The 18,385-nt window shown below is 41.2% G+C and overlaps 1 protein-coding gene across 1 annotated transcript in view; it reads left to right on the top strand.

The window, feature by feature from the left end:
• LOC140186876 (golgin subfamily B member 1-like) overlaps positions 1-18,385 on the top strand; it is a 109,552-nt gene that overhangs the window by 74,119 nt on the left and 17,048 nt on the right. The window contains exons 14-18 of the mRNA XM_072241581.1: positions 1,880-7,272; positions 9,150-11,067; positions 13,262-13,440; positions 14,100-14,235; positions 15,336-15,476. Of these exons, the coding sequence (XP_072097682.1) occupies positions 1,880-7,272; positions 9,150-11,067; positions 13,262-13,440; positions 14,100-14,235; positions 15,336-15,476 (7,767 nt within the window). The remainder of the gene's footprint in view (positions 1-1,879; positions 7,273-9,149; positions 11,068-13,261; positions 13,441-14,099; positions 14,236-15,335; positions 15,477-18,385) is intronic.

The raw sequence follows: 18,385 nt of genomic DNA, 5'->3' as shown, positions 1-18,385 counted from the left end.
TGGCTCCATCCCTCCCCCTCCTGTCTTCTCCTATCATCTTGGATCTCCCCCTCCCCCTCCCACTTTCAAATCTCTTGCTAACTCTTCCTTCAGTTAGTCCTGACGCAGGGTCTCGGCCTGAAACGTCGACTGCACCTCTTCCTAGAGATGCTGCCTGGTCTGCTGCGTTCACCAGCAACTTTGATGTGTGTTGGTTGAATTAATTAGCTTGTTTACTTTGGCTTTTTTCTTAAAGATGTGCTGGATGCGTCCCGGCTACCGCTGCATTCTTCATGGCACGGAGGTTGGGGACCACTGCTTTATAAAGTCTCAACATTATGTCCTTGCTTTTATATTCTAGACCTCTTGAAATGAGTGCTAATATCACATTTGCCTTCCTCACTACACACTCAACCTGAAAATTAACCTTTAGGGAATCCTACACAAGGACTCCCATGTATTTTTGCACTTTACTTTCTCTCCTTTTAGAAAATAGTCAACCCTTTATTTCTTCTACCAAGGTATATGGGCATATACTTCCCAACAATGTATTCCATCTGCCACTTCTTTGCCCATTCTTCTAATCTGTTTTAAGTCCTTCTGTACCCTCTGTACTTCCTCAAAGCTACTTGCCCCTCCACCTACCTTCATATCGTCTTCAGACTTTACAGCAAAGCCATCAGTTCCATCATCCAAGTCATTTACATACAACATAAAAAGAATCGGTCCCAACACAGACCCCTGTGGAACACCACTAGTCACCAGCAGCCAACCATTCCCACTCTTTGCCTCCTGCCAGTCAGCCAATGCTTTATCCATGCTAGTATCTTTCTTGTAATACCACGGGCTCTTAGCTTATTAAGCAGCCTCGTGTGGCACTTGGTCAAAGGCCTTCTGAAAATCCAAGTACACGTTTCCCCCGCCATCTGAAGGTAGAGCGTTCCTATGAAACGGTTGGTAAGCGGAAATGTCGTAAAGCGAAGAAGCAATTACCATTTATTTATATAGGAAAATTTTGTGAGCAACATCAACCAATTCTCATTTATCTATCCTGCTTGTTGTTTGTTCAAAGATTTCTAACAGATTTATCCTCGTATAGTTGAGTGGAAGAGATGCATCAATGGAAGAGTAGAGACACATTCTCTGTTTATAAACTTGGTTGTAACTGGTTGTTAAATAAATAACATTTTTTTCCTCAATCTACCGATATTGGTGGCTCAGTGGGGTTGCTATGGTTATCATGATCTTCTGTAGAGTTCTTAAATATCGTTGTTGGTTGAAAATAAGCAGTCTATAAATTACTCCATGCAACTGCAGCCTGCTCTTGTTTTCTGTTTTATATCAGCAGCACCAACAGCTGCCCTTTCACGGTAGAGGGCCCCTGAAACTTACTCCACCATTTAATTAGATCAGGCCCGATCTACAGGTTAGGAGTAGAATCTTGGACAAAGTGATGGGAATCTGGGGAGTTAAAGAATGGGATTAATGTCGGATTACTGTAAATGGTTGGTTGGTACAGACTTGCTGAGCCAGAGGGCCTGCTTCTGTACCGTGTGTATCTGTGAGCTTGTATGTACATAGGTGACTGTTGTGAAAAAGAATGAGGCAAACAAAAAATACACTGAGCTGCAGAAAGGGCCATTCAGGCATTTGAACAAAAGGTTGGTGAAATAAGTTGGTTTTAAAATGGCAGTGGAATGAAATCAAGAGTTTATTCCGGAATCCTGCCTGATAACTTGATTGCCAATGTTGGGGCCAAGGAAACTGTAGATGTATAAGAGCCCTGACTTGTATAAGGCTACATGTAACCGTCGACTTATTTAACTGTGGGTATGATTTCTTAATACATTGTACAGCAGTAACTAAGCATCTGTTTCTATTTTTCTTCTTTTTAATTCAGCGTGGTAAAGCAGAGATTGAAGAGTGCAGTGAGATTCATTCCCTGCACAGGATTATTTCTGACGATGACAAAGATCCTGGCTCTATTACACACCAACCAGCAGCAGCCCAAACAAATCAGCTTCTGCTGAACAAACTGGATTCAGTATTGTCAGAAGATGGGACTGTCTGTCAAATAAGTATGAAAGATAGTCATCGGTTTATGCCTGAGCAACAAGAAGCTATGTCAGCAACAGATAAGCATTTTAAAGCATATACAGAGCAGAAAGAAGGAATGAGCACCATCGCTGTGATGGAAGAAAGGACAAATTCATGTACTGAAGTGGACAGCATGATAGTTTCAGTACAACTGGAGGAGAAGGTTAACTCTACTCAGGTAGAACAGAGGAGTACAACAGTTGCCCACCTCGGACATGATACTTACTCATCCACAGAAGTGTACAGTTCTGGGGAACAACTGGAATATAGTTCTGCCTCACATGGAGGACTGGCATTGGTCTTGGGAAAAGAAGAGGATAGTGGAATTACAAGACATTGTCCTGAGCTTCAAGGAGTTCAAAGTGATAAATCTGATAAACTGCAGGCACGCATACAGGAACTTGAAGAGGAGCTGGAAGGGTTGAAGGCCTCCTACAGTAAGCAGCTGAAGGATAACAATGAAGAGCTTACGAGCTTAAATCAGGTAGTTTTGGGTTACAAGGAAGAGATAGTAAATGCAAATGAAGCCATTGATAATCTGAGTGCAGAGAAGAATGAGCTTCTTGGTCAGATTCAGAAGTACAGTGAAGAGTTGTCTTTAGTACCTCAACTAAAAGAGAAACTGACAAAAGCAGAGGAAGAGGCAGTCGATGAAGAGAAAAAGAGCTTTTTGGTTTTGGAAAACATGAGTATGCAGAACAGTTTATTACAAGAGCAGTTTCGCAGTGCAGAAAATGAATCTAGGTCAAAGGATGTGAAAATTGAGGCTCTGGAGAGGGAGCTGGACATCATGCAGCATCAGATCACTGAGCAAGAGGGAGAGGTTAAAGACCTGAGAGGAAAGTTAAAAGAGAAGGAAGAAGCAACCTTGAACTTGGAGCAGCTTGTCAATGATGACAAGTCCAAAATTGAGGAACTTGTGCAGAAGCTGGCTTCTAAGGAGCAGGAATTGGTGGCTATGCAGCAAGCTCTTTTTGAAAATGTAAATAAAGTGCAGCAACTTCACTCGTGTCTGTCAGAAAAGGAAAAAGAAATGGCTGAGGTCACCATGAGTATGTCTGAGAAAATGGTAGTGTTAAATGAAGAGAAATTTTCTTTGGGAAACCAAGTGAAACAGTTAAAGGAGCAGGTGCTACTGCTGCACAAAGAACCAGAGGGGAAAGAAGAAGAGAAGCCCTCTAGTGAACCTGAGCAACCCACCAAGAGTAAAGAACAAACTGACCTTTCACAAGGTGGCACAGGCAGACTGGAGCCATTACTGAAGGAGAGGGATGATTTAAAGAAACATGTAGAAAACCTGACAAAGGAGAATGAGCAGATAAAAAGAAAGCTCCAAGCTGCTTTGATAAAAAGGAAAGAACTCTTAAAGAAAATGGAAGAGATGAAACAGGAAACACAGAATAAAGACCGTGAAGCAGTGGAAAGCTCTCCATCAGGGAATGAAGCAGGACGCAGTGACCTCAACTCTTCAGAGCCAGTGCAACTATGTGAAGAAACTCAAATTCAGAACCAACAGAGTGTTGATCTGGTTCGGGCTCTTTCTGAGAAAGAAACAGATTTGCAGAGTGTCAGGGAAGCTCTCCAAGATCGAGAAGCTACTGTTGGTCACCTTCAGAATTTGGTAGAAGATCTGAAACACAAACTTCAGATGAAAACAGATCAGCTGATTTCACTGGAAGCAACTATATTGCCCAAGCAGTTGGATAATCCACAGGCAATGTCGCAGCATGAAATGGAAGAGAAGGATGTTGAGAATGAGAGCACTGAAATTGATTCTGATAGGGTGCCTGATCCCATTGTCACAATGCAAGAATCGGTAGAAAGTAAGCAAACTGGGCTCAAGTCTAAGCTTTCTGTACTGGAACAAGAGAAGGATCAGCTGCAGAAGAAGCTTGAGGAAGCTGTGAATTTGCGGAAGGATACGATCAAGAAAGCTCAGGAGAAGAATAGACTCCATAGGGAGCAAGTAAAGCAACAGAAGGAGCAATACAATGCTTTGCTGGAGAATTTCAATCAACAGAGCCAGGAGAAAGTAAGGATTTGTGAAGAGCTTTCAAGGGTGAAAGAGCAGCTGCAGCTTTTGGAAGAGAAGCCTCCTTCAGGTGCAGAACCTCAACCAGAGAAACTACTTCAAGGGAATTCTGAGGAAGCAAAAGACGAATTGCCAGAGAGGAGTGAGCATTTAGCTTGGAGCTCTGAATTGATGGAGACTTCAAGAACAGTCCTGGTTCAGGCACCTGTATATGTATCTGAAGCAAAAACTGAAGATCCTGCGGTGGCCCAGTTAAGAGAAGAACTTGAGAAGCTGCGCAATAAAAATAATGACCTTGAATTAAAACTGCAGCATTTGACAAATCTTGAGCAGAGAATAATGGAAGAAGCAGTTGTATCTCAGGATAGAGTCTCTGAGCTGGAAGAAAAACACCGCTCGGAGAAAGAAGAGTTAGTTAAAGAACTTGACCTTCTGAAAAAAAGATATCAGGACACAGAGGCACGTGCAGAAGATCTAAAGTTGGCTTTAGAGGTGGCCAGAGCAGAAAGTTCTGATTCTGAGAGCATGGCCATTCTAAGCAAGCAATATGAAGAGTTAAAGATAGTTTTGCATAACAAAGATGAAGAAATAGAACATTTCTACACTCAGCTGAAGGAAAAGGGTGCATTATTCGAAAACCTGGAAAAGACACTATTGGAGAAAGATGATTTCATTAAAACACTACAGTCTCAAATGGAAGAACAAGCTAAAGAGTTTGAAGATGAAAGGAAACTTCTTCAACATGAGGTCCTGGAAGCTCAGCAAAAGCAAGAGGAAGATACTGAAGAGGCTAAGTTGAAACAGCAAATGCAGAGGAAGCTACAAGCTGCCTTGATCTCTCGCAAAGAAACTTTGAAAGTGAACAAATCACTGAGGGAAGAGCTGACTAATGTAACAACATTGAAAGAAGAATTAAATCAAAGGCTAACTGAAATGGAAATGGCGATTGAAGACCTGAGGAAGGACAAAGAAGACCTTATGACAAAATTGTCGAATCTTCAGGAGCAGAAAGAAAAATTAATTATAGAAGTTGATAAATTACTGATTGAAAACCAGAATTTCAGTGCTTCTAGTGAAAGCTTAAAGCTGATCATTGATGGCATTTCACAAGAAAAAGATACCTTGCAACATGAAGTTGAATTCTTAAGAAGTGAACAAAAGGCAGAGAGCTCAGACTGGCATCGGAAACATGAAGAATTAAAAAAGGAATATGAAACACTTCTACAATCCTATGAGAATGTGAGTGGTGAGATTGAAAAGATGCACCATGTACTTGAAATTGGAAAACAGGAGAAGCAGGAGTTGTTCAGCAAGATTCAAGAAGCTGAAGTTCAGAAAAAAGGGGTAGAGAAACAACTTCAGGAGGCAATAGAGGAGCAGGAGGGAATGAAGGAAAAAATGAGGAAATTTGCTAAATCAAAGCAGCAGAAAATTATGGAACTCGAAGAAGAAATTGAGAGACTCCAGTTGGAACAGCAGTCTGAACCGAGCATACAAAGTAAGCCAAGTGAATCTTCAGACTTAACAGAAAGACGACTTCAGGAGGAACTTCAGAAAGCAAAACAAGAAACAGAAGAGGTGATGAAAGAACTTGAAACCTTAAAAATTCAGAGGGATTTTTTGGAGGGAGAGACCAATACATTGAAACTAGAGCTGAAGGAGATGGCTGAGAAGCTGGAAAATAGTGAGAAAGTTTTAGCCAAACATCAAAGTAGCATCATTCAAGAACAGGAAATTAAAATGAAAGAAGCTATTGATGCAACCATTGTAGCAGAAGTTAAACAGGAGTTGTCCAATAAATTAACTTCTTCAGCAGAGTCAACTAAAATCCATGCCCCTCCAGAGGGCTCACAAGATCTTAGCTTCGATAATGAAATAACAAAGTACAGACAAGAACTGTCACAGTTGATGGAACAACTAAAACAGATGGAAAATGACAAGCAAATGACAGAGAATGAGATATGTGAACTGAAGAAAACAAACCAACTTTTGCAAAATGAAAGGGACAGTTTGGAAGAGCAACTAGTTAAAAATAAGGAGGAATGCAAACAGATGCATAGGACTGTCTCTGAGCTAGAGCTCGATAATCACCAATTAAAACAAAAAGTAGAACTAGCACAGAAGGAGAAAACATCTGCGGATTTGGATAAAGATGATCTAGAAGAACGACTAATGAATCAGTTGGCAGAGCTAAACAGTAGTGTTGCCAATTATCAACAGGAATCAAAAGAACATAATGACAAGATTTCACATTTAGAACTAACTGTGAGAGAGTATCTGAAACAGATTGGTGAATTGGAAGAAGAAGTGAGGCAACTTGAGAGAGAAAAGGCTGAAGCTGCAGCCAAGTTGCAAAAGGACTTTGAGCAGAAAGTAAAGTCAATGCAAAAGAAAAATGAGGGGGGTAAAATTCACAACAAAGAATTACAGGAGCTGCTCAAAGAACAACAGCAAGAGGTCAAGCAACTGCAGAAAGATTGCATTCAGTACCAGGAGAAAATCAGTGGCTTAGAAAAAACTATTAAGGCATTGGAATTTGTTCAGCAAGAGACCCAGAAGAGTTTGGGTACTGCAAAGAAGGAAACAGCCGCACAACTGGAAGATTGCAAAAAGGCCCAGGCAGAGCTGCTTTCTTGTAAAGTCCAACTCGATGATGCTCAAAGTGAGGTAGCTAGGCTCTTGGCAGACGAGTTGAAGCTAAAAGAAGAGCTCCAGACTCTTGAAGATAAGGCCAAAGAGCAAGCTACCTATATGGAAGAAGAACAAAAGAGAAGGCTTAATCTAGAAAAAGATGAACATAGAAAGGAGCTTAAAAGCATGCAAGAAAAAATAGAAAGTTTGGAGCGTGAGAAAAAGCATTCTGAAGACTCCGTTGAGGCACTGCAGGGCATATTGGAAAAGAAGAAAGAAGAAACCAATCAGATACAGGCAAATTTCAATGAAAATTTAGCCAAGCTGGCAGCCTTCACTCGTAGTATGTCTTCTTTACAGAATGACCGTGATAGAATTATTGATGAGTCTAAAAAATGGGAAATCAAGTTCAATGATGCAATTTTGAGGAAAGAAGAAGAGATCAGAGACAAGGAAAACAACTGCAACAGACTGAGAGATCAGCTAAGACAGATCACCATTCATCATGAGGAACTGAAAATCAAGCTTTCCAGGTAAAGCAAAACAAAATATCTCCTTTCATCAAGGTCAAAGAAATATATAGAACTAGCTATTCTTGGTGTTTAGGAACTTTTTTTTACCCTGTTTGTAAACTTTTATCCTGCCCCTGACAAATTATTGAAGTCTCTCAACTTTGGTAACTTAGTATGGGCTTTCACATTTCAAGTAAGTTTTAACATTTAAAGTAAATTACTCCAATGATGTGAATATTTGAAGTTTGCAACTTCTTAATGAAATTCCAGTTCTAATGAGAAATGCCCCATTGTATAAAAGAAATATGGAGCACTATGTGGGAGGGTACGATTAGCTTGATCTTGGGAGTAGGTTAAAGGGTCGGCACAACGCGGTGCTATACAGTTCTATGTTCTGTATTTTAAAACAGTTCATTGCTGGGTGGAGTTAGTAGCAACAGCAGGGCACAGCCACATGTGATCAAATAATACACATGTAGAATTTTTTTAAATGATCTGGTTGTTTTAACTGATCTCATTAAGAGGAACAATGACAAGATTTCCTGTATCTCTGTGGATCTGTTAGGGGAGATGAAGTAGGTTTGACTACCATAATTACAGTTAAGACCATAAGAAGTAGGAACAGGAATTGGCCCTTTGAGTGTAGTCATGACCGATCCAATGTTCCTCAAATGCACTTTTCCATCTTATCCCCACATGCCTTGATTTTCTTGCTGATTACAAATCTGTCAGCTTTGAATATATTCAATGATAGAAACTCCATAGCTTTAAGGCAAAGAGAGAAGAAATTCTGTGGCCTTAAATGCCCTCCACTCCTAGACTGTCCCACCTTCCCCCAATTTACTGTCAAACTCCCCAAGAATCTTGTGTCTTCTACCTTCTTTGAATCAGGGTATCAAATTGGCAGTTTTATAATTTGGTACTTCTCTGGAGTGTAAGAGTTATACAAATGCGCATCCACTATCGACAGCCACTCCCTTCGTAAATATGCAGATAATCCACTTCAGCAGTGATACAAAAATGGTATTTAATTCCCACCCCACCCCCACCCCATATATCTTTTCTTTTGAAGGATGTTCATTGTATCTTTGATTATAAAGACTGAGTTATCAGGTTACAGTTTATTAAAGATAAATGCAAGAAAACCTTCAGATGCTGCAAATCCAAAGCAACATAAGCAAAATGCTAGAGGAACTCGGCAGGATTGGCAGTATCTATGGAAATGAACAAGAACTTGACATTTCTGGCAGAGACCCTTCTTCAGGATTGCAAAGGACTCCCCATTCCTAACCTGCTGAATTTCTCCAGCATTTTGTGTATGTTATTAAAGATAAATTGCAAGAAGAAGAACATTTAGTTGGGAATGTATCCTATTTGATACCTGGAGATCAAGGAAGAGGAGTGGGAAAATAAGAACAAGTCTCGTACAATAAGAAGGTGTATTTGGCAGAATTGCTCTGAATTAGGGTTGATATCAATTGATTTTGTTTTGGATGTGCAGTTCATATCAAATTAAATAGAGTTGGCATTTTCCAATCAATCTCAAACTGTTTATTTAACTGTACGTCACAAATTAAATATCAGATTGCACAGTGGCAGTGATTTTTAAACCCTTCTTTTAACCTAACAAGCAATTCATAATGATCTGGAATTTCACATTCTTTTGTGTTTCTAGATCTCTGCATTTTTGCTTCTCTTGGGCAAATGATTTTTGGAAAAGTTTGAGGGTAAACTGGGCTTAACTGAAAATGTCTAGGCTGATGACCTTTTATCTTTTATCATCATTGACCTAAAACATTAACTCATGCACCCTTGTGTGCTCTCCCCATAGATGCCCCTGAATTCCTGACTGTTGCTAGTATTTTCTGTAATTATTGTATTGTGAATCCTTTTTCTAGGATGGAGCACAGTGAGCAGGAATGGGAGTCAAAGTTCAAGACTGAAGAAGAGAATTGGAGGCAAATGATGCAAAAAGTTCAGGAAGAAAACAGACAACTCTTCTCAAGATCAGAGGAATTCCAGAAGCTGCACAAGGATTCTCAGAATGAGCTATTGAAGTTATCAGAAGAAACTAAGAGTCTAAAAGGACAGATTGCTGATTTGAACAATTCTCTGGAGAAATCAGAAGTGACCAAGGGGGACCTTGAGAAAAACCTGAGCAAGCGAGAGGCAGAGGTACAGAACTATATGCTAACCTGTGAACAACTCAAGTCCGATCTCCAAAACTCCAAAGCGTTAACGGAGAAGCTCCATGAAGAGACTGGAGAAAAGGAAGAAAAGATTGTTACACTGTTGGCAGAGAAAGAGGAGGCTGTTGTCAGTGCCATAGCTGAAGCCCAGCAACAACATGCTGAAGAACGAGGGGACTGGGAGAGGCAGGTTCAACAGTTAGCAAAGGAGAAATTAGAAGGAGAGCAAGCAATCAGAAAACTGCAGCAGGAAACTGAAGATCTGGATGCAAAGTTGAGGCAAACTGAGGAGGAATTAAAGCAGAACAAAGTAAAGCTGGAGTCACTAACAAAGTCCATGGCATCTCTCCAGAATGACCGGGAGAGAGTGCTGAGTGACTACAAGCAGCTGGAGCAAAGGCACATCGATCTGATTGTCGAGAAAGATCAGCTGATTCAGGAGGCTGCCACTGAGAACAACAAACTGAAGAATGAATTCAGGAGCCAACAAGGACAGAGGGATGATCTGAATTCAGAAAATGCCAAACTCAATGCACAGCTTGTGAGATACAGGGAAGATCTCAATCAAGTTATTTTACTGAAAGATTCTCAGCACAAACAGTTACAAAAAACCCAACTCGAGAAAATCAGGGCATTGGAAAATGAGAAAGCTATTATGGAGACAAGGTCAAAAGAACTTGAGCAGGAAAATGAAATACTGAAAGAAGAGAGGCAGAAACAAACTGAACAGTTACAGTTAGCTGAGAAAATCACTGATGAACTGAAGAATGAAGTAGAAAATTTAACAAATGGTGGGCCTGTTCAGATGCTTCAGAAGCAACTGGATGAAAAGTTAATGGACGTGGAGAAACTGACCACCGATCTCTCCTCTGCTCAGAAAAAAGTAGCTGAGCTTGAGCTGAAAAGAGTAGAGGTTGAAGAAGAAACAAGGCATAAACTCATTGACACCGAAGCCAAATATGAGAAGGAACTCGAGAATTTGCGCCATAGTGCAGGCATCATGAGAAATGAAACAGAGACGGCAGAAGAAAGAGTGGCTGAACTGGCAAAGGACCTGATGGAGACTGAGCAGAGATTGCGAGAAGCAATAGAAAACATTGACCAACTCCAGGGGCAGAACCGGTCTTTTGGAAAAGCCATGAGTTCCTTGCAAGACGACCGAGATGATCTCCTGGTCCAACTTGAGAAGTTGCAGAGCAAATACATGTCTGATTTAGAGGTGGAGAGGAACAAGAGTGAAGAATTGTACCAGGAGCAATCCCAATCCAAATCCCAATGTTCGGAATTGGTGGAGGAGAACAACCGGCTCTCCACAGAGTTGTCTGCTTGGAAGAACAATACCATTGAAGACAGCCTGTTGGCCCGCATTGATGAAATGAACACAGAACTTACTTCTAAACAGCAAGTTGTCAACGAATTAACCTTGGAACTGGAAAATTCAGCCACTCAGTTAAAATCATTTTCCAAGACTGTGATGACACTACAGGATGAGAGGGACAGACTGATAGATGAAGTGGCCAAAACCAAAAAGGTTCATGAAGTAAAGCAGACATCCTCTTCAAATCCAGGCGAGGTGCAGAGCTTGAAAAATGCTCTGTCTTCATTGCAGAATGATCGAGATAGACTGGTAACTATGATTTCTGTCACACTCAACTTTAAATGTCCCAGATTTTCAAATTGTACGTTATCTATTTGCTTTTCAGCTGCTGTCCTCACTTTGGTTGAGTCCAGAGCTCAACTGTACATATCCCAATTTATTATTATTCCTTCACCTATTACTCTCTTCAGCTTCCTGACTGTTTCCTGACCAGTAGTGCTATAATTTTAAAATTTCATCCTTGTGATTAAATACCTCCTCCACATAGCCATTTGCTGTACATTAGCTGAAGTTTCATGCAAATAATTAAAAAGGTATGAAAAGATAAACTACCTTTTAACTCAGTAACAAAATATGTATTTGAATAACTTTTAACTGAAATACAGAACGAATTAGAACACTACCAATGCCACTATAGTATTATAAAATTTGGTGTTAGTTCATAATTGGTCAGGGCATGAAGGGATACATGGAGAAGGCAGGAAATTGGATCAGCCATGAAGAAATGGTGGAGCCTACTCAATGGGCCAAATGGTCTAATTCTGCTGGTATATCTTAACGTTTTATAATAGTTATCGACTGAGGAATTCATCCAGTGTACACTGCTGTCTTCTTTTGATTGACTGTAAATGAACAAAGTCACTGCAGCCCCTAGTGCAGATTAATGAACTGCCTTCATACAATGCCTTTGACAATTGCATCCTCCAAATCTTCATTTTTTATTGTAACATTCAAGATGATTGTCAATACCTTCAAATTTTTCTTTGTTCCTAACTTGTTGAAGTAGTGAAATTGCTTCACTTTCATTCCTGGCCATTTCTGGCATCTCCAAGCCTGAATGCTTGAAACCACAATGAGTATAACAATTCTGAATTGTCTTGCTGCTTATTCCTCACCAACTATCAGTGACAAAAATCACTGTTTTTCGAACACAAACACACACAACTGATGCTATTTAAAAACTGTTTGCTCTAAGCACAGTGTAGTGTCTTAATAGCCATACAAATGCACACAACGGGTGGCTAGTTAGAAACTGTTTGGCAACAGTCTCCTGTCCCAAATAGCCGAAGGGAACCCTGGCTCTTTTCTTGATTCGTTTTGATCTTTAAGAGTAGTCCCAAAAAAGCAGCTGCATCGATTAACAGATGGCCTAATTAACTGGAATCCACTGTACTTGTAATATAAAAATAGAAATGCTGGAAATACTCAGCAGGTGAGGCCACATTTGTGAGAAGGCAATCAATATTTCTTTCTCCCTTGGCCTCCTGTCCCATGATCCTCTCGTATCCCTTTTGCCAATCAACTTTCCAGCTCTTAGCTCTATCCCTTCCCCCTCCTGTCTTCGCCTATCATTTCGGATCTCCCCCTCCCCCTCCCACTTTCAAATCTCTTTCTATCTCTTCTCTCAATTAGTCCTGACAAAGGGTCTCGGCCCAAAATGTCGACTGTACCTCTTCTTATAGATGCTGCCTGGCCTGCTGCGTTCACCAGCAATTCTTATGTGTGTTGCTTGAAATTCCAGCATCTGCAGATTTCCTCGTGTTTGCAATATTTCAGGTCTTCGGCCTCACCTCCTGGCACACGCTCTTCAACCTGAAATGTTAACTCTGTTCCTTTCCCCGCAGGTGCTACCTGTATTTCCAGCATTTTGTTTTCATTTTAGTTTTAAAGCATCTGTAATTGTTGTTTAGATTATCACTTAAATGTATCTGTAAATGTTTGGGAGTTGCTGTGAAATATTTCTTAAAAATTCTGTGGAGTTGGGGTTCTTTGGCAAAGCTATTCATTATTTTTCATCCCTCATTGTTCTGAGAAGGTGGTGGAAATCTTTTCATTGTTTTTCCAATAAAACCTAAAAAAAGATGTGGATTTCCTGACATAAACTTGACGTGCTTTTCCCCTCCACCACGTTATATTGAAAAAAACTCCTAAAAACTAACCACCGTGCCTGAGAATAATAGGAGAGAAACCAGCTAGATGGAAACTTGGACTCGTAAAATTTACAAGCCAAAGGGATGATGTTGCCCTATATTGCCAAAACCCTGGAATGTCTTACCTACCCTTGCAATGTACCTCTGTACAATGCTGGGGACATGCATTCTGCTTCACTTCTTGGCCTGTCCCAAGATGTCATAGTCCTAACATTGTGTTGGTCACCTCCACTCTGACACCTAACCCTCCTCTGCAATGTTTTTTGTTCCACTTTCCCTGATTTTGACTGCAGCTGAAGGAATTGAAAAGTCTTCAGCAACAGTATATGAGAATTGGGGAGGAGACGGCTGAAATATCACAGCTCCAGGCTCAGCTGGAAAGCCAAAAGCACCAGATAGCTAATTACGAAGTAACGCAAGAGCAACTGAAGCAGGAATATAGTACCTGCCAAGAAGAATTGGGACACCTAAGGTAATTATTTGATTGTTTCCTCCTTTCATTTGTGATGCTGCTTCTAGCTGTCTCACACTTTTGGTTTTTTTGTGACAGTAAAATCGTAGGCCTGAGCAACAAGATATCTACCTATGGTTATCTTACTTGAGGAGGAGTGTTTGGTCAGCTTGAGTTGGACTAAATATCTCATTCTGTTGCCATAATGTTTGATGCTGCTTTGAAATGTGTGCATTGTATTTAGTCCTCCCGGGATTTTCTTCAATATCCACAGTGTTATTTTAAAGTGCATTGAACTATTGTATAAGCAGATGCCTGCTATTTTGTTGTTTTATGCCCTTTTTACGCCTTATGGCACATCAGGCGGCATTTTTGCCGTTTCCGTAGCATTTGACTGTTTTTTTACAAGGCCGAGTTGCTGGCTTGACACTCAACCCAGCATGGATGGAAAGCATGCAAACAGCCAGCCAGATTTGAACTCGGGATCCTTTGACTCAAAGCCTGGTGCTGATGCCAGTATACCAGCGGCCAGCTGCCTGCTGCCTGGTATTTTATACTGTGAATATCCATAGACGGTGAAAGAATGGACAACCAATAGATACCATTGAAAGAAAGGATCAGACTTAACCAGTTTCATGGATTTTATCCCATGTATGAAATTCCATTGCTATGTGTTTCAGGTTTGAGAAAATGTCTTTTGCTGCACAGAGTGAGAGGCTAAAGGAACAGTATCTGATTGCTGTATCGGATAAGGACAAACAGATCCACGAGCTTCAGAGCATGTGCCAGGAGATGAGGCTGAAGTTGATGCAGCAGGTACCAGCCAGGGGTTAACCTTTCTTAGTCTGCTAACTGATGCTGGCCTGGGAAATAAGTTATTTCCCCACCTTTATACCATGGAGTCATACAGCCCTGTTTGGCCCACACTGTCTGCACTGACTATCAAGTACTTATCTATATTAATGCCATTTAGCAGCACTTGATCTGTAGCCTTGTATGCTTTGGCTCACTGAGGTACTTATTAAATGTTTTTAGAGACTCTACTTCTACTACCCGCTCAAGCAGTTTGTTCCAAATGCAATCACTTCCTTCGTGGGGAAATAAATTCTTCTTGTATCCCCTGTAAATCTTTTACTCCTTCCTTAAACTCATGTCTTTCTGTTATGTGGAGAAGTTTGCTTCTCTTTATCCTTGATATGCCCCTCAAAGTTATTGTGCACTTGTATCAGATTGCTTCCTCAGACATTTCCACTCCAAAGAAAACATACTTAGGCAATCCTCATTGAAACATTTCTTCACAAGCAACATTCTAGTGAATCTCCTTTGCTGGTCACAGGCTAAATCACAAAAGCAAGCCTCAACTATCAACAGCTGTCTACCGTAACCAAGCTAGTTTTGGGCCAATTTGCCTTGGGCTGTAGTGTTTGGGACCAGCTTTCTGTGTAGTATTTTGTCAGGTGCCATACTGAGGGAATAAAGAACAGGCTGGCTGTTCTGACATCAATCCCTGGACTGCGCTGCAGTATGGAAGTGCCATGTTTCCGAAGTCATATGAGTCAGTCTGATCAAACTCCAATAGCTCCATGCTGGGGAAGGACTGCTGTGCCTTGGTGGCCATGTTGACCCTCACTGCCTGGATGTGTGGTGTGTGATCTCTTGGAGTTAGTGCTGAAAAAACAGCAGGTTCCTATGGATTGCTAGCCTACCGTGGTCCAATCCTTCCCAAAGGGGAAAGAGACCTTGTCATTATTCGGGGAGGATGAGTCCAAAAAAGTGGAGGTCACGACAGTTTACTTTGCCTGTCTTTGAAAGGTGTGACTTTATGCTAATAATCTCGACTCTTGGGAGAACAAGCCAGACTGAGACTGGTGATTCAGAGCCTCACTAGTGAACAGAATGTTGCATTTGTCAAACAGGGACCTGCGGAAGCAACTGACCGGGACGAGTCTCTGAAGGAAGACCTGCAGAGTGAGAACAGGCAGCTGAAGGACCAGCTGAATGACAGCCTAAAAGAGCTGCATCAGAAGGAGCTTCGTATCCAGAAACTGAACAGCAAGGTGAGCGTGGAGCACAGGTTACATATGAGAACTTTTCACTGAGCCAGCCCAGCCTTTTAGTACAATGGGAACTTTCCCATCTACGTTGGAAGATCCTAACCTCAAACTGGAGAGAGGAAATGGGAAATCCATCTCAAAATTCAGGATGAACTGTTAATTTTAAATTATGTGCACCATTTAGCATAAATCTGGTGTTATTTATGCTTTCTTCAGCCTACGGGTTTATTTGGAACTTCTGGTACTTAAGATCATAAGACATAGGAGCAGAATTAGGCCATTTGGCCCATCAAGTCTGTTCTGCCATTCAATCATGGCTGATCCTTTACACTCCCTCCAGCCCCAATCCCCAGCTTTCTCCCCGCAACCTTTGATGCTGTGGCCAATCAAGGACCTATCAATCTCTGCCTTAAGTACACCCAATGACCTGGCCTCCTTAGCTGCCTATGGTAACAAATTCCACAAATTCACCAACCTCTGGCTAAAGAAATTTCCTCACATCTCTGTTTTAAACGTATGCCCCTCTAACCTGAGGCTCCCCCACGTTGGGAAACATCCTTTCCACATCTACTCTGTCTAGTCCTTTCAACAGTCGAAAGGTTTCAGTGAGATCCCCCCCCAATCCTTCTAAATTCCTATAAGTACAAGCCCAGAGCCATCAAATATTCCTCATATGATTACCTTTTCATTCCCGAAATCATCCTTGTGAATTCCCTCAAATGCCAGCACTTCTTTTCTTAGATAAGGAGCCCAAAACCATGCTGATTTTGTCCTATCTTGTCCTGTCACCAAGTACTCAATAACTTCATCCGTAACAATTAACTCCAACATCTCCCTAACCTCTGAGGTCAGGCAAACTGGTCTATAAAGCTGCCCCCTCCGCTCTTAAAGAGTGGAGTGACATTTGCAATTTTCCGGAACAATACCAGAGCCAATGATTCTTGAAAGTTCATTACCAATGCCTCCACAATCTCTAACGCTACCTCTGTCAGGACCCTAGGAGTGCAGTTCATCTGGTCCGGGTGACTTGTATACAAGACAAGATAGGACAAAGTGAGCATGGTTTTCTTAAGGGAAAATCTTGCCTGATGAACCTTTTGGAATTCTTTGAGGAGATTACAAGTAGGATAGATAAAGGGGATGCAGTGGATGTTGTATATTTTGACGTTCAGAAGATCTTTGACAAGGCGCCACATGTGAGGCTGCTTACTAAGTTAAGAGCCCATGGTATTACGGGAAAGTTACTGACATGGTTAGAGCATTGGCTGATAGTTAGGAGGCAGCGTGTGGGAATAAAAGGATCCTTTTCTGTGACTATTGGTGTTCCGCAGGGGTTGGTGTTGGGACCACTTCTTTTATGCTGTATATAAATGGTTTAGATGATGGAATAGATGGCTTTGATGCCAAGTTTGCAGATGGTATGAAGATTGGTGGAGGGCAGGTACTGTTGAGGAAACAGGTAGACTGCAGAAAGTCTTAGACAGGTTAAGAGAATAGGCCAAAAAGTAGCAACTGAAATAGAATGTCGAAAAATGCATGATCATGCACTTTGGTAGTAGAAATAAATGTGCAGTTTCTAAAAGGGGAGAAAATCCAAAAATGTGAGATGCAAAGGAACTTGGGAGCCCTTGTACAGAACACCCTAAAGGTTAACTTGCAGGTAGAGTTGGTGGTGAGGAAGGTAATGGCATTGTTAGCATTGATTTCAAAAGGTCTAGAATACAAGGGGTGGGATGTGATGCTGAGGGTTAGTAAGGCACTGGTGAGGCCACACTTTCAGTATTATGAACAGTTTTAGGGTCCTCATTTAAGAAATGATGTGCTGGCATTGGAAAGGTTTCAGAGGAGGTTCACAAGGATGATTCCAGGAATGAAAGGGTTATCATATGAGGAATGTTTGATGGGTCTGTACTCGCTGGAATTTAGGAGGATGAGAGCGGATCTCATTGATACCTATCGAACATTGAAAGGACTCTACAAAGTAGATGTGGAAAGGATATTTTCCCTAGATGGGGGAGTCTAGGACAAGGGGTCACAGCCTTAGGATAGAGGGTGTCCATTTAAGACAGAGATGTGGAGAAATTTCTTTAGCCAGAAGGTGGTGAATTTGTGGAATTTGTTACCACAGGCAGCTGCGAAGGCCAGGTAGTTGGCTGTGTTTAAGGAAGAGCTTGATGGTTTCTTGTTTGGCCATGGCATCAAAGGTTACAGGGAGAAGGCTGGAGAGTGGGGCTGACGAGGAAGAATTGAAAGAATGAGCAAAAAAGTGGCAGATGGAATAAAGTGTTGGGAAATGTATGATAATGCTTTTGGTAAAAGGAACAATAGTGTGGACTAATATCTAAATAGGGAGAAAATTTAAAGATCAGAGGTGCAGAAGGACTTGGGAGTACTCGCGCAAGACTCCCAGAAGGTTAATTTACGGGTTGAGTCTGTGGTAAAAGGACAAATGTGATGTTGGCACTTATTTCAAGGGGAATAGAATACAAAAGCAAGCAGATAATGCTGAGCCTTTATAAGATATTAGTCAGGCTACACTTAGAGTATTGTGAACAGTTTGGTTCCCCATATCTCAGATCTCAGAAAGGATGTATTTTCATTGGAGGGAGTCCAGAGGAGGTTCATGAGGATGATTCTGGGAATGAAAGGGTTAACAAATGAGTAGCGTTTGGCAGGTTGGGGCCTGTACTCACTGGAAATTAGAAGAATGCGGGGGATTTCATTGAAACTTACCAAATGTTGAAAGAACTAGATAGGGTTGATATGGAGAGGAATTTTCCTATGGAGGGGATATCCAGAACTAGAGGGCACAGCCTCAAAATTTTTTTTTCTTTTTTTTATTTAATAGGGGGAGGGATAGCCTCAAAATTGAGAGGCGACCATTTAGAACAGAGGTAAGGAGGAATTTTTTA

Source organism: Mobula birostris, chromosome 23 (assembly GCF_030028105.1).
Source record: "Mobula birostris isolate sMobBir1 chromosome 23, sMobBir1.hap1, whole genome shotgun sequence".
Lineage (NCBI taxonomy): Eukaryota > Metazoa > Chordata > Chondrichthyes > Myliobatiformes > Myliobatidae > Mobula > Mobula birostris.
This window is presented reverse-complemented; position numbering and strand designations above follow the sequence as displayed.